This window comes from Nicotiana attenuata, chromosome 6, assembly GCF_001879085.1.
Source record: "Nicotiana attenuata strain UT chromosome 6, NIATTr2, whole genome shotgun sequence".
Lineage (NCBI taxonomy): Eukaryota > Viridiplantae > Streptophyta > Magnoliopsida > Solanales > Solanaceae > Nicotiana > Nicotiana attenuata.
The window spans coordinates 78,878,845-78,893,519 of record NC_031994.1 but is presented as its reverse complement, the minus strand read 5'-3'; the positions used below and the strand labels follow the sequence as shown (position 1 = coordinate 78,893,519).

General features: G+C 38.1%; 2 protein-coding genes across 2 annotated transcripts; both read left to right on the top strand.

The window, feature by feature from the left end:
• On the top strand, positions 63-3,335 carry LOC109228013. The gene is made up of 6 exons (XM_019393202.1): positions 63-308; positions 404-1,111; positions 1,184-1,483; positions 1,592-1,706; positions 2,852-2,973; positions 3,201-3,335. Exons 1-6 carry the CDS (start codon positions 63-65, stop codon positions 3,333-3,335), a joined length of 1,626 nt encoding a protein of 541 aa, XP_019248747.1.
• Positions 4,017-4,420, top strand: LOC109228012 (uncharacterized mitochondrial protein AtMg00810-like). Its single transcript, XM_019393200.1, has 2 exons — positions 4,017-4,264; positions 4,312-4,420. Exons 1-2 carry the CDS (start codon positions 4,017-4,019, stop codon positions 4,418-4,420), a joined length of 357 nt encoding a protein of 118 aa, XP_019248745.1.

The following is a 14,675-nucleotide window of genomic DNA, read 5'->3' as shown; positions in this document are numbered from 1 at the left end:
GCTCGGTTCTTCAGAAAAGTTTCAGACGAGGTTAATTTCTATTCAAAAACTAATCGATAAGTATGGCTATCGACGAGAACACAACGGATTCTACAAATCCACTTCTGGATTCGACAAATCCTCTCTACATGCATCCTTCTGAAAATGCGGGATCTATGCTTGTACCAGTACCTTTCGACGGATCGGGATATAGGTCATGGAGAAGAGGAGTTCTCAGAGCTCTTTTGGTGAAAAATAAAGTGGGATTCATAAACGGGAAATGCACAAAGCCAGATCCAAGGATCCTAACTTTGATCAATGGGAACGCTGTGACGACATGGTCACATCATAGATTCTAAATTCTATATCGAAAGATTTAGCGGATAATCTGCAATACGTTAATGATGCTCAAGAGCTTTGGCAGGAATTGGAGGATAGATATGACCAAACAAATGGAGTAAAGCTGTATCAGTTACAGAAAGAGATAAATGACTTGAGTCAAGGAACCCTAGACATCATTGGATACTATACTAAGATGAAGAAGCTCTGCGAAGAGCTGAACACATTGAATGCACATGCTCAGTGCAAATGCAACTGCACATGTGGTGCTAAAGCAAATATGCAGAAGGCTGAGCAAGACAGAAGGTTAATTCAGTTCTTAATGGGACTAAACGAAGTCTATACTGTGGTAAGGGGAAGTATTCTAATGATGAACCCGTTGCCCTCACTCGCACAAGCCTTTTCAATTCTTATCCAAGAAGAAAAACAAAGAGAAGTCAAGCCAAATAGTCAGTTTGTAATTGAGTCTACTGCCCTGAGTGCTAATAGATCAAATGCTTTCAGAACAAACTATAATCAACAACCAAATTCTGCGGATAATACTAGATATACAAACTATAATCAACAAGGAAACAGGATTGGGAACAATAACTATAGGGGAGGTTACTCTGGAAGCAAACCTCGACCCTTCTGTGACTATTGTAAGAAACCGGGCCACACTAAGGAAAGATGCTACAAATTTCATGGTTATCCACAAGACTCAAGGTTCAACAAGGGAAAAAGGATTGTTGCTAATGTACATGGAGGACAAAGTGAGAATAGCATGGAAGGTCAAGATGGAGATAGTGGTCAAGTACAAGAACATGATCGAACCATGCAGAACCTTACAAAGAAACAATATAATTAGTTGCTGAGCATCTTGAAGAATTTTCATGCTGGAAATGGAGAAAATGAAATGAAGGCAGGGGCTGTGAACTTTGCAGGCATTTCAGCTTGCTCAACTTCTTTTGATTCTGGTGCTAACTCAAATGAGTGTTTTAGATCAATTGCTGATTCTTGGATACTTGATTCTGGGGCATCAAACCATATGACCTACAAAAAGTTCATGTTAACCAATATAAAAACTTTATTATATCCTTTCCTAGCTACATTACCTAATGGCTATAAGGTGAAGGTGACATTAATGGGAGATGTAGTCATGAGTCCTAAATTCACCCTGAAAAAGGTCTTGTTTGTCCCTAGTTCCAAGTTCAACCTAATCTCTGTACATTGTTTAACAGTCCAACTTGATTGCTTTGTCATATTCACCAAGTTTGCTTGTATCCTTCTGCAGGCCCCTTCACTGAAGAGGCCTCTGGCAATTGGTAAAAGCAAAGATGGTTTGTACCTTTATACTTCAGATTCCTGCAAGTCTAATGCCCTGTTTCATGCCAGTTCATCTAATAAAGGTGACTTAGTCACTCAGTCTGTTTCACACACTCCATCTAGTCTATCTAGTAGTAATGATGTTATATCACACTTTGTTTCACATGTTGTACCTAGTCCACACACTTCTTCTCATGAATGTAATAAGATTGTCACAGAATCTCATATGTAACGTAAAGGAAATGCTACTTCTACTAGCAATGCATCTATGTCTGATAAAGATATGATTGATCTCTTGTGGCACATTAGATTGGGACATGTCCCCTTTGCCAAAATGAAAGGAGTTAAATCCATACCTATTCATTTTTTACCCAAACAACCTTTTATTTGTCCTATATGTCCAATGGCTAGACAGAACAGGTTGCCCTTTCCAGAAAGAACTACAACCACAACCAAAATATTTGAAATCCTACATGTTGATCTATGGGGGCCTTATCATGTGGCAACACATTTTATCACCCTAGTGGATGACTACAGTAGGTGCACTTGGATGCACCTACTTAGATGCAAAAGTAATGCTTTGCAGGTAGTCAAAGACTTCACTACCATGGTAAAAAATCAATTCAATTGCTCCATCAAGACCATAAGAACTGACAATGGCCTTGAGTTCATAAATTCTGAGACTACTTCTTTCTTTCAGTCTGAAGGCATTATACACCAGAAAACTTATCCATATACTTCCCAACAGAATGGGATAGTAGAAAGGAAACACAAGTACCTGTTGGAAACAGCTAGGGCATTGTTATACCAATCAAAACTTCCCATGCAATACGGGGGAGAATGCATCCTTACCTCAACCTATTTGATTAACAGACTCCCTTCTACTACCCTTAAAAACAGATGCTCATTGGAGTTGCTTTACAACAGAAAACCCAATTATTCTCACCTTAAAGTTTTGGATGTCTTTGCTTTCCTACAACCCTTAAAACTCACAAAGACAAATTTGAAACAAGATCTTCACCTCATGTTTTTGTGGGATACCCCTTTGGGACAAAAGGTTATAAGGTCCTTAATCTAGTCACAAAGAGAATCCATGTATCAAGAGATGTTATATTCCATGAAGGTGTATTTCCTTTTGCTTTGGATTATGATTCTAATAGAGTCTTTCCTTCATTCCCACAAGTAAATTCAGATTTGGCACAAGATTTGTTTCCCTCTCATGAGTCAGCATCTGCTCCTAGTTCACCAGGTCTGCATCTTCTAACTATGTCACCTGACCGTCCATCACCAGGGCTAAATGAACCTAATTCTTATACAACTTCAGATTTTGAACAATATTCTCCTTCTTTGGTTAACAACAATCAAAATGAGATCACTACAAACAATACTCCTAATTCAGCAATCCAACAACTTAATGAAACTTTAGGGAGACCCTCGAGAACACTCAAAATTCCTACTTATTTGAAAGATTACAATTATTCACTCCCCAAGTTACAAACAAGTCACATTAACTCCCCTTCTAGCAGCAACCAAAGCTCCACCTCACTCTTTTTAATGCATCTATACCTAATGCACAGTATGTCTCACTCAATGCATTGAGTTCTGATAGTCAAAAATTGATCAAAAACATTTCTCATGAGTGTGAGCCCAGCTCATATGAAGAGGCAGCTGCTGATCCTGCATGGCAGAAAGCCATGAATCAGAAGTTTTAAGCACTATATGCCAACCACACTTAGAGCTTAGTGCCACTTCCAGTTGGTAAAAGAATAATAGGATGTAAATGGATGTATAAGGTAAAGTACAAGGCAGATGGGAGCATAGAAAGATTTAAGGCAAGATTAGTGGTAAAAGGGTACACTCAGCAGGCAGGGGTAGATTATACTAAGACTTTTTCACCTGTAGTGAAGATAACAACTGTTAGAGCCCTAATTGGTACAACAGTGAAGAAAGGATGGGAGATTTTTCTACTAGATGTCAACAATGCATTCCTCCATGGAGACCTCCATGAGGAAGTGTATATGGAGGTACCTCCAGGTCTTGTTGTGGACAGACCAGATTTGATGTGCAAATTGAACAAGTCCTTGTATGGACTGAAGCAAGCAAGCAGACAATGGTATGAGAAATTTACTACAGCACTTTGTTCAAAAGGATACACCCACTCTCTACTGGACTATTCACTTTTCTACAAGAAACATGAGACTTCAGTGGTATTTGTTGCTGTCTATGTAGATGATGTCCTAATAACAGGGACTGATTTATGAGAAATAGAGGGACTGAAGACCTTTTTGCATGAGACTTTCAAAATAAAGGACCTGGGAAAGCTACATTATTTCCTGGGGTTGGAGATTTTATACAAAGATGATGGGGTACTGATATCCCAAAGGAAGTTCACAATGGATTTACTAATAGAGTTTGATTGCACTAAGTTTTTTGCCTTGGCCTCTCCACTTGATCCTGCTACCAAGTTGAGTGCAGATGAGGGGTACTTGTTGCCAGATCCCTCTCACTATAGGCGACTAGTAGGAAAGCTGAATTTCCTAACCAACACAAGGCTTGACATATCTTACAGTGTACAACACTTGAGCCAATACATGCAAAGTCCAAGAGAGCCACACCTAAAAGCTGCATATCATGTCCTAAGGTATCTCAAAGGTGACTAAGCTTAGGGATTTTTTTGTCCAATAGCAGAGATTACAGGGTTCGAGCCTTTTGTGACTCAGACTGGGCTGCTTGCCCTGAATCAAGGAAGTCAGTCAGCGGATATGTTGTATTGCTAGGAGATAGTCCTATTAGCTAGAAATCTAAGAAGCAACACACTATGTCATTGTCCTCAGTAGAAGCAGAATACAGATCAGCTAGACAGGTTGTGGGAGAATTAGTATGGTTACTTAGGCTGCTTGAAGAACTAACAGTTCCCTTAACCTTACCTGTCCTGTTTTCTGTGATAGCCAAGCAGCCCTCCATATAGCCAAGAACCCTGTATTCCATGAAAGCACAAAACACATAAAAGTGGATTGCCACTTTGTAAGGAATCAGTTACACGAGGGCCTCATCTCACTACATCATATTTTCACACATGAGCAGCTGGCAGACATATTCACCAAGCCTCTCACAGGAATCAAACATTGCAATCTACTTAGCAAGTTGGTTGTGAGTTCCTCCCTTCCAACTTGAGGGGGGAGGGGGGGGGGGAGAGTATTGAGACTATGTATTTATCTTTGTATCTTTGAGTAGTGTAGTGGTTACATCTTTGAGTGGTGTAGTTGGTATAGCTGTGTACAGCTATACACATACATGTATACAGTATAAATAGGGGTTAGATATTTTGTACAGATACACTTTACACTTTTCAATATCATTGTATTCTTTCATCTTAGCTCACTCTCGAAATGAAAGAGAAGGTTCCAGAAGAACCCTAGTTTTCTCTGTCCGCCATTAGAGCTCAATCAAGGTGAGCTTTCTCTCTTGTTTCTTCTGTAATTTTGTCAACATTGAAGGTTAATTAGTCCATCGGTCACGTGACCTGCCTCAAAAGCTAAAAGTTAAAGACTACCCCTAATGATGTCCTATTTCTGCCATTTTATGACATACCTCAAGCCTTTTATTGCGCCAGGCCCACATGATTTCTTCCAAAGTGGCTCACATTATTAAGAATATCCCCTTACTACCTTATATCTTGTTTTTCAATCTTTTCACTAACCAATGTGAGACCTTGTTCACACACCTTACAATTTCTCTTTCGAACTAAGTTCCACATGCCCCATCATAAGCCCCTAAAACAATTGACCCATCAACAAGCCCCTCAAACTAAGTTTTACATGATCTATTACCATGATGCACAAGTCAATATCCACGATTCATTGTGTGTCACACCCACATGACTGAGCACTTATGGCCACTGAAGCCCAGAGCTAGTTTCTTGTCCACACTCATCTCCAAGCTACCTTTGGAGTGGTAAAGGTAGTTAATTGAGCTCCACATCATCTTACTTTTTCATTTTTATACTCGTCTCGCCGATTCATTGGCTCCGATATTAGTTGTTGAAACCAGCCCAAAAATACTCTTAACGTGGTATAATATATATTGTTTGCTTTGGGCCAAACCAGCACTATTTTTTCCAAAAGGCCTTGCAGCATTAAGACTATGTATACACCTTATATATGTGTAACTTCTCAATCTTCGCAACTACCAATATAGGACCTTGCTCGCACCCAACACCTTTTTTTCAATGTTCTTTGCTACATTCTTCTTTCTTTCCTTATGAAATTTCTAACAAACACACAGAGTACACACAAAGAGGCCGGGTGGGGTGGGGGTGGGGGGGGGGGTGTTAGACGAATGGTTGTTTTCTCTGCATGCATTTTGTAGTGGATGCATTTGAATTTAATAGAAGGGTATGGCAAATTTCGGCATGCAGTAGCAGATGGATCAATTATACTGACACCATGTGCTTCTGCTTAAGCTCTTCTGCAGATCATCAGAAACATCGATCCATATTGACCACTAAACCCTATATCAAACTTAGACTCTCCCCAGCCTATTCTTTCACACAAGCCATTTTGCATGGACATGAGGACTTGATATCAGTTACTCATTTTGGCCTCATTCTTTTACTTCTTTGTACTTACCTTATCTTCTACCCATAATAGAAAGAGAAAATGGGCAGCACTATTACTTATTAACTTTCTATATATGGATCTCCATTTCTTTCACTTTCGATCAACTTGTTGTTCCTATAACTCGTCTATTTATCACACTTTGTTTATTTCTTTGAAATGCCTAAGAAAAGAGAAGATGATGAAGGTAGAAGATCAAGAACACCGAAAGGGCATTTTGTTGTATATGTTGGCAGTGAAATGAAGAGGTTTGTGGTGCCTACATCTTACTTGAAGAATCCATTGTTCCAAAACTTGCTTGATAAGGCTGCTGAAGAGTATGGTTTTGATAATAGGAATATAATCCTTCTTCCTTGTGATGAATCCACATTTAGTAGGCTTATTGCCATTTTGGCAAGGTCTAGATCATTCAATACAAGAATAATCCCCAATTGACTAACATCTTTATGTGCTTCCATCTCTCAGTAAATGGACTTAACTTTACACTATGTCTTATTTTGCAAGTTAGTATTAATTAATTATCCATAGTATGAATGGTTATCAGCACTAATTATCTTTGAATGATATGATAGTATATAAAATTTTATATATGTTGCATCTTCTGTCCCGCATAAAGTAATACATAAATTGACTCATAACTTATAGTAGTACTTGTTTTATTTATATGGAATTGTCAAATGATAACCAAACACCGTACGTGGTGTGCTGAATTTTATACGAAGCAACTAAAAAACTACCAAACATAATATTAGCTATGCTAATTTTAATACATGAATAATTCCCTTACTAACAAGCAATCAAACGACCCCTTAATTTTGTCTGGCTTAACGCTTTATGCACCACATAGTAGCCATCAACATACTTGCAAACAAACACCATCAATAGGACAAGGAGTATTCAATGTGCAGGTATTGAATTCCTTTTGCTAAGTAGTCAATTACTTAATAAGTCAGCTGCATGTTGCAGCTTTGCGCGCTACAGCAGCTTGGCATATTTTGACAAACCAAAAGATCAAGAATCACTACTGGCCGGAAAGAATAATAACTTCTTAAACACTTTGATCTTCGATAGCAATTATATTATATGGTGGTTTCTGATTACGTAAATTTTATTTTAAAAGGTTGAGATATTGATATATATTCAAATTAACATAACAGTTATTATATACATAGCTAGTATAAGTTATGATATCCATAACTTTAGGAAAGAAATCAAGTGTTAATTGAGTGACAAGGATAGGGCACTTTTTATGCCTTCACACGATATACAGAATATTAGTACTCCTATTGCGGCTCTGACTTCTGTGTATGAGGATTAACTGAGTAATATAAATCATACCTTTTTATTGATAACAATATCTAGAAATATTTCTCTAAAAGATTATAGTAATAAGAAAAAGGGAACTATTGGGGCTCTAAGTTATACAATTCTTCCATTGTAAGAATATTGCTATACAATGAGAAATTAAAGATGGATTAATACAGCGGATATTCAACATATTATAAGCGCAGCAATTAAACTACTATTAAAGACTCCTTTAATGAATTTTATGCGGTATCCAATTCGAATAAGTTATGGTTCTAATATGAAGTAACGAATATCGAATGAAAAAAATTATTCAGATGAACTACGTCCAAGTGTTATGCACAGGCACTATGAATGCTAATGACACCCCTTCACGGAAAAATACACTATGTAGGTAGGTACAAAAATAAATTTTATGTATATATTATGTATTGACTTCCCTTAATTTTTTGGTATGTTTATTTTTATATATTTTGATATTCCTTAATGAAAATTCTGACTCCGCCACCGCTAGTAATTCCAAATACCCAACCAACTACGCTTTTTATTTCCCTTACTTTTGTTAGGATTTTAGACTTTTGAAACCAATTGGAAAATTTTGTTGTCATTGGAAGCAAAGCCACCTTTCACGTCTCTCTTTTACATTTTAGTCCTCAATCAATGACCCACGGAAAAAGTTCTATTTTGATGAAAAAATGATTTAGCTATTTTTCAAGACAGACATTCCCAAAATTAAAATAAAAGCATTTTCTCTTGCTTTTCCTATCTATGTCAACAATGGATAAGATGTACACTTCATTATATTCCCCACTGTAATATTATACAATATTATGGACCCCTTTATGATATTTTCTTATTTGTTATTAATTTCACGTTTTCATATTGAAATATATTTCAAGTATATACAGAATCTCAAAGCCTGTGAAATTTATTTCATATATTCAAGTTAAATTTTGTAAAGACCAATTGATTTGAATCAGATTTTAATTCCTTTTAAAGCAACAAAATAAATCCTGAGAAAATGACATAAAATAATATAATCTGATTAAAAGAATTAAAAGAAAAATCGATTATATGGGCGTTTTCCCCTCAACAAAATCTGTCTTGATTTTCAATTGCCATAAATAGATAAGGATCCACTTCATCCGGGTCCAGAACCGAAATGTGGTTCTTTTGGACACAAAACACTTTTTTAGATGTAAAAAAAAAAAAAAAAAAAGCTACCATTCTATATAAAACGCAGCTGAATACCGCGCTTTACTGGAAGCTGATAAGATAGCTATATAAAGCGCGGTTCATTACTGCGTTTTATATAAAACGCAGTAAGAAACTGCGTTTTACATGTTTTGCGGGCCCACCAATAATTCTTCTGCGCTTAACTGACATAACAATAATTCAAATATGTAAAACGCCCTTTTAAACTACGTTTTACTTCCAAAAATTCGACCCCCCTTCCCCCCCCCCCCCCCGGATTGGGCATTGCCTTATATAAAGGCGTTAAGGGTTTTGAGAAAAAGCATTCAGAAATACTCCAACTTCGTGATAAATTTTTCTTGTTGCTAAATTCTCAAGTTTTTTTCATAATGTCTGAAGAGTGAAAAGTAAGGGTTTCATTATATTGGAGGGGGGGGGTGAGGTTGTGGCGGCGAATAACTCAGTGAGCTATAGTTTATCTCCACAGAGTCATGTTAAGTTGCCACTTTCAATGGAGTACGATAGACAGGTATCGTTGTTATGCAATAAAATGAGGTTGAGCAAACGTTCGGTGTATCTTAAAATAACCGAAAGATATCTGTATTCTGTGACTCCGCAAGGGGTTGCTTGTTACGCTGAGTTTAACATCGAGGATGATGAAACTTTGAGAGATTTTTTGGGGACTCCGGATGAATACCGGGAACTTATTTTGATAAAAATGTTGGAAATGTACGTGAAGGTTGAAGACGTTAGCAATAATGATGTTGCGCAAAGCAGGGATAACCCTCAATCATCGGGTGGTTATTCTAGAGCAGTTTTAGCCCACCAGGTTCCGGTTGAAAGAGTTTGGCCGGATCTAAACTTACCTCCGCGGGCGAACAAGGAGCGAGGAAATAATTTCTCTCCTACTTTACATAATCCACAAGACGACTGGTAAACTTCAATTTTCCTTTGTGTTACGATGTTTTATTTTTGTTGTATTGAATTTCTATTAACACTCATATATTCCACAGAGGGTACTGTCCAGATATAAATTTTACAAGTTATGACCCTACGCCCAGTTGGAATATGTGTAGTTCTGGTGTGTTGGATCACGATGGTCCATCTGGGAGTCATCACCAACAGGATAATGTCCATCATGGAATGTCAACACATTACGACTTGTAAGTGAAGTGATATAGCTATATGTAAAGTGTTTATCAATTTGAGTGGCTTATCATTTTGTTGTTTGTGCAGTAAAAATGAGCAACTTGATGGTCCTGGCCTCACTCAGTTGCCCGTAGACGACGTAATTACTCGTGATTTGGCAGATGCATAGAGTCAGGAAGATAATAGTGATTATGACAATAATGCCGATGAGTCTGGAGATGACACACCCTTCCCTGACAAAGGTGATGATTAGGAGGAAGTGAATGTCGAACATGAGCTGACAAGAGAGCATGCTCCACCTCCCGTTAGACCAAGAGTGTACGAGTCCCACATGCCGTTTCATTCAAGGCATATTCCCTACCTTGATAATTTGTCAAGTATGCCGGATATGGATGCCCTCACAAGGGATCTTGACGAAATTCGGTTAGCAATGTGGGATGAGTCTAGACCAAAGGTGCTGGCAAAGGGCATGTATTTTTTTCGATAAAGCTCGCCTATCCAGGGCTTGTAAAATGTACAGCGTAAGAGAGTGTCATGAGATGATAGTATGGGAGTCAAGTCCGGAGGTATACAAGGTTGTTTGCCGTAGATGGTTTACGGGTTGTCACTAGACGGTGCGTGCAAGCAAGAAGGAATCAGGGTTGTGGAAAGTGGGTAAATATATTAGCACCTACAATTGTGAAATGGACACATTTAATGAGAATCACTTCAACTTGGACGTTGACTTGATTTCTCTTGCCTTGATTCCACACTTGGAAGTATCCATTAGGTACAAGATCAAAGAGTGTATTACATCCGTCCACCAGGAAGTATCCATTAGGTACAAGATCAAAGAGTGTATTACACTTGGATAAGTCATTTTCATCTCTACCCAGGTACATGGCCGCACTGAAACACTTTAACCCCAGGACTGTTGTTGAATGGAAGCATGAGCGGAGTCTAGGAACACCGGAATATATATATTCAGATACGTGTTCTGGGCATTTAAACCAGCAATTGATGGTTTTGTGCATTGCCGTCCGGTAATTTTCATAGGCGGTACTCATGTCTATGGAAAGTATGATATTAAGCTGTTGATCGCCGTTGCAGTAGATGCCTATGAACAAATATTTCCACTAGCTTTTGCCATCTGTGCCAATGAAAGCCAAGAGACGTGGACGCTATTTTTGAACCACTTGAAGCAGCACGTTATCAAATAACGTTCAGGTATTTGTCTAATATCTGATCGTCATGGTGGTATATTAAGTTCTGTAGAGCATTTGCCTGAATGGCAGGAACCCTATGCATACCACTGTTACTGTGTGAGGCACCTGAAGGCTAATTTCCAGAAGAAATATCCCAACAAGGACTTGCATGATTTAATATGGATGGCTGCAAATGATCACCAGCAGTGCAAATTCAGGAGGCGCATGGAATCGATCCGACGGTTAGACGAAAGAGCCTATAATTGGTTGATGCGACATGAGCTTCACAAGTGGACATTGCATGCTGATGGTGGCAGACGATGGGGAACCCTGACTAAAAATGTGTCGAAGTCTTTCAACGGGTTATTGAAGTCTACACGTGGATTTCCTGTCACTGCCATGGTCCGGATGACATTCAAATAGATGGCAGAGAGGTTTGTTGAAAGCCATAGAGGTGCATCGAAATTGATGGAGAGGGGTGCTGAATTTATGCCAATACCGATGAAAAGATTTGAGAAATACAGGAGGCGAGCACATTGACATCCATATTTACAGTATGATCACGACCAAGGTATTTTTGAAGTTCGCACCGCTATCCGTCAACACTGGGGAATAATCTACACATCGTAAATGAAGCCAGCAGGTTGTGTTCATGTGGGAAATGGACCATCTACCACATATCGTGCTCATATGCCATGAAGTGCTTTCAACAAACAGGTTTAGGGGCAACCAACTATGTTGGAAATACAGTGTTGCTGCATACGTAAACACATATAGTGGACAGTTGTAGCCAGTGGGTGCTGAGTAGGGGTGTCAATGAATATTTAAGAACCGACTAAACCGACTGAACCGTACCGTACCAAACCGATTTTTAGGTTTCTTTTAATAAAACCGTAGGTTTTTATATAAATCTATAACCGTACCAATAATAAGGGCAGGTTTTTTATTTTACGAAAATAAACCGAAAAAATACCGAACCGTATAGAATAAATTTACATGTGAAAAATATATTTATATATTAAGTTTAAAAATAATAAAATATTAAATTTTTCTTGCATTTTGGAATTATGAAAAAAATTACAAGCCAACAAGTATAAACGCAAAATCATAATTCTCAAACCTATTGTGCTACTCCCATCGAAAATAAATTATTTCCAGCATATTCACTAGCAAGACACAAGGCATTATAGAGATTATGAGTAGCAAACTACAATGTATTGATTATATTTCCTTTCGTATGATTTAAATTTATCTTTGAATATTTAATCTTCTATAGACTTTATTCTTGGGTCCTAGTCCCAGTTTGGTTAATATCTTTCCACTCGTGTGATTTATATTTTTTTTTAACATTAATTTGTTTAGTTTTTTTTACGCTATTGTAGAGTAGTTAATGGATCTATACTCTAGCCATCTTTCATATTTTCTTAATTCATCACCCTTTAAAATGTAAAAATGTCTAGAGAGTTTTGCTAAGTCCTATAAAAGTATGTATATTATTGCATTCTACTTTTACTAGTGACTTTTACATGACATTTAAAAAACATACCAAAAATTAACCAAACCGTATCGATACCGATATAATTGAGACGGTTTCGAAAAGTCTAATTTTGGTTATACATATGAATAACCGAAAAATTGGTATGGTACAAAATTTACAAAATAACAGGCCGAACCAAACCATTGATACCCCTAGTGTTGAGCATTATTGGCCGCCGGAACCATTTAATATGTTGTGTAACAAAGACTATTTGCGCAAGCTACAAGTGCAAAGAGAACGCGTATACGGAACCAAATGGATATTGGTGATACCGTTTATGCGCGTAAATGTGGCATATGCTCGCAAACAGGACACGATCCTCGTAAATGTCCTTCAGCTGGTTTGGGTGGCGGTGGTAATCCAGCTCCTGGTGCAAGTTCGTATAATGTACCCAACTATCAAGGATACACGTAGTGTTTGTTTTCGTAATATTTTTTGTAATAAGTGTTTGTACTTGTTTAAGTTGCAAGATGTATCAAATAAAATTATGTTTCCACGGCCTTGTTACATCTTATTGATATTTAATATTTTTTAGCTGAGTAAATTAATGAATTTCTCCCTCCCGTTCATGTAATCAAAAATAGTATTGGATTAAAAACGGAAAATTTTAACGTTCACTTTCGAGTTCCACTCTAAAATTATTAGAAAACACACTGTCAGAGGAGGAAGATGTTTGATAAATAAGTGAATATACATAGCGCGGTTAAATACTACATTTTGTGTATTGTCTTGTCGATCTGAAAAGCTGCCCGACTGCGAAAAAGTTATTTCGTTTCAGAAAAAATATTTAACACGCCAAGCATAGCGCGGTTAAATACTACGTTTTGTGTGAATATATATAGCGCGGTTAAATACTACGTTTTGTGTGTTGTCTTGTCGATCTGAAAAGCTGCCCGACTGCGAAAAAGCTATTTCGTTTCAGAAAAAATATTTAACACGCCAAGCATAGCGCGGTTAAATATTACGTTTTGTGTGAATATATATATAGCGCGGTTAAATACTACGTTTTGTGTGTTGTCTTGTCGATCTGAAAAGCTGCTCGACTGCGAAAAAGCTATTTCGTTTCAGAAAAATATTTAACACGCCAAGCATAGCACGGTTAAATAATACGTTTTGTGTGAATATATATAGCGCGGTTAAATACTACATTTTGTGTGTTGTCTTGTCATTCTGAAAAGCTTCCCGACTACGAAAAAGTTATTTCGTATCAGAAAGAATCTTTAACACCCCAAGCATAGCGCGGTTAAATACTATGTTTTGTGTGAATATATATAGCGCGGTTAAATACTACGTTTTGTGTGTTGTCTTGCCTATAAATAACAGGCGCATTCTAGTTATTTTCTGCGCTTAACCATAACAAATAGCAAAACGACCGCATGTATGTACCAATGTGCCAATGTGGCAAACGCTGTATGATGGCGGACTGTTGGGATGACGGTCAAGTTGGGCGCAGATACTGGATGTGTGTGAATAGGTTTGGAGGCAACAACGGAAATTTTTGCAATTTTGAGGTATGGATTGATGAACCCTGTCAGCAGGAATGCTACAAACAATCTTTGCAGCATCTTCATGATTTGACCAAAAAACAGTGGTCTCGTCGGGCTCCTGAATATAAGCATCCGTCGCATCCTGCTCCGCATCGCACAAAGTGGCCTCCATGACGGGCTGGGATGAAGCCTTAATAAGAAAATTATAAAGTTATTTATTTCGAATCAATGAGATAAAAACATATTTAAATTTAATAGTAATACAAACATACCTGCTCCTGTGAAAGATCCACACCACCCGTCGACGATGAGCCATAACTCAGCAGGCGCCCACCATCCACATCTCGGGTCGGCCGATCCTCAGCAACGGTCGATGGGCCTGAAAACATCTGCTCCCAATCATGTCCGGTAAGGCTCGTGTCCATGATTAACAATGGATCTAACGGGATCACCTGCGATGCGGCTGGAGTTAACGCCAGCTGAAGGTTGTACGACGGCATGCTGCTGGGATGCTCGTCTGGCTGATGGAGGTCACCCAGCAGATCAGCTCCAACATCATCATCAAGTGCCTGAACAGGTG

Excerpts from the sequence above, each read along its gene's own strand:
- LOC109228013 (XM_019393202.1), top strand. The coding sequence starts at position 63 with ATGGCTATCGACGAGAACACAACGGATTCTACAAATCCACTTCTGGAT. Across the intron at positions 1,707-2,851 it reads TGCCAGTTCATCTAATAAAG|CATCTGCTCCTAGTTCACCA; the intron begins GTGACTTAGTCA and ends CTCATGAGTCAG. Across the intron at positions 2,974-3,200 it reads AACAATATTCTCCTTCTTTG|TATGTCTCACTCAATGCATT; the intron begins GTTAACAACAAT and ends CCTAATGCACAG.
- LOC109228012 (XM_019393200.1), top strand. The coding sequence starts at position 4,017 with ATGGATTTACTAATAGAGTTTGATTGCACTAAGTTTTTTGCCTTGGCC. Across the intron at positions 4,265-4,311 it reads GCTGCATATCATGTCCTAAG|AGATTACAGGGTTCGAGCCT; the intron begins GTATCTCAAAGG and ends GTCCAATAGCAG.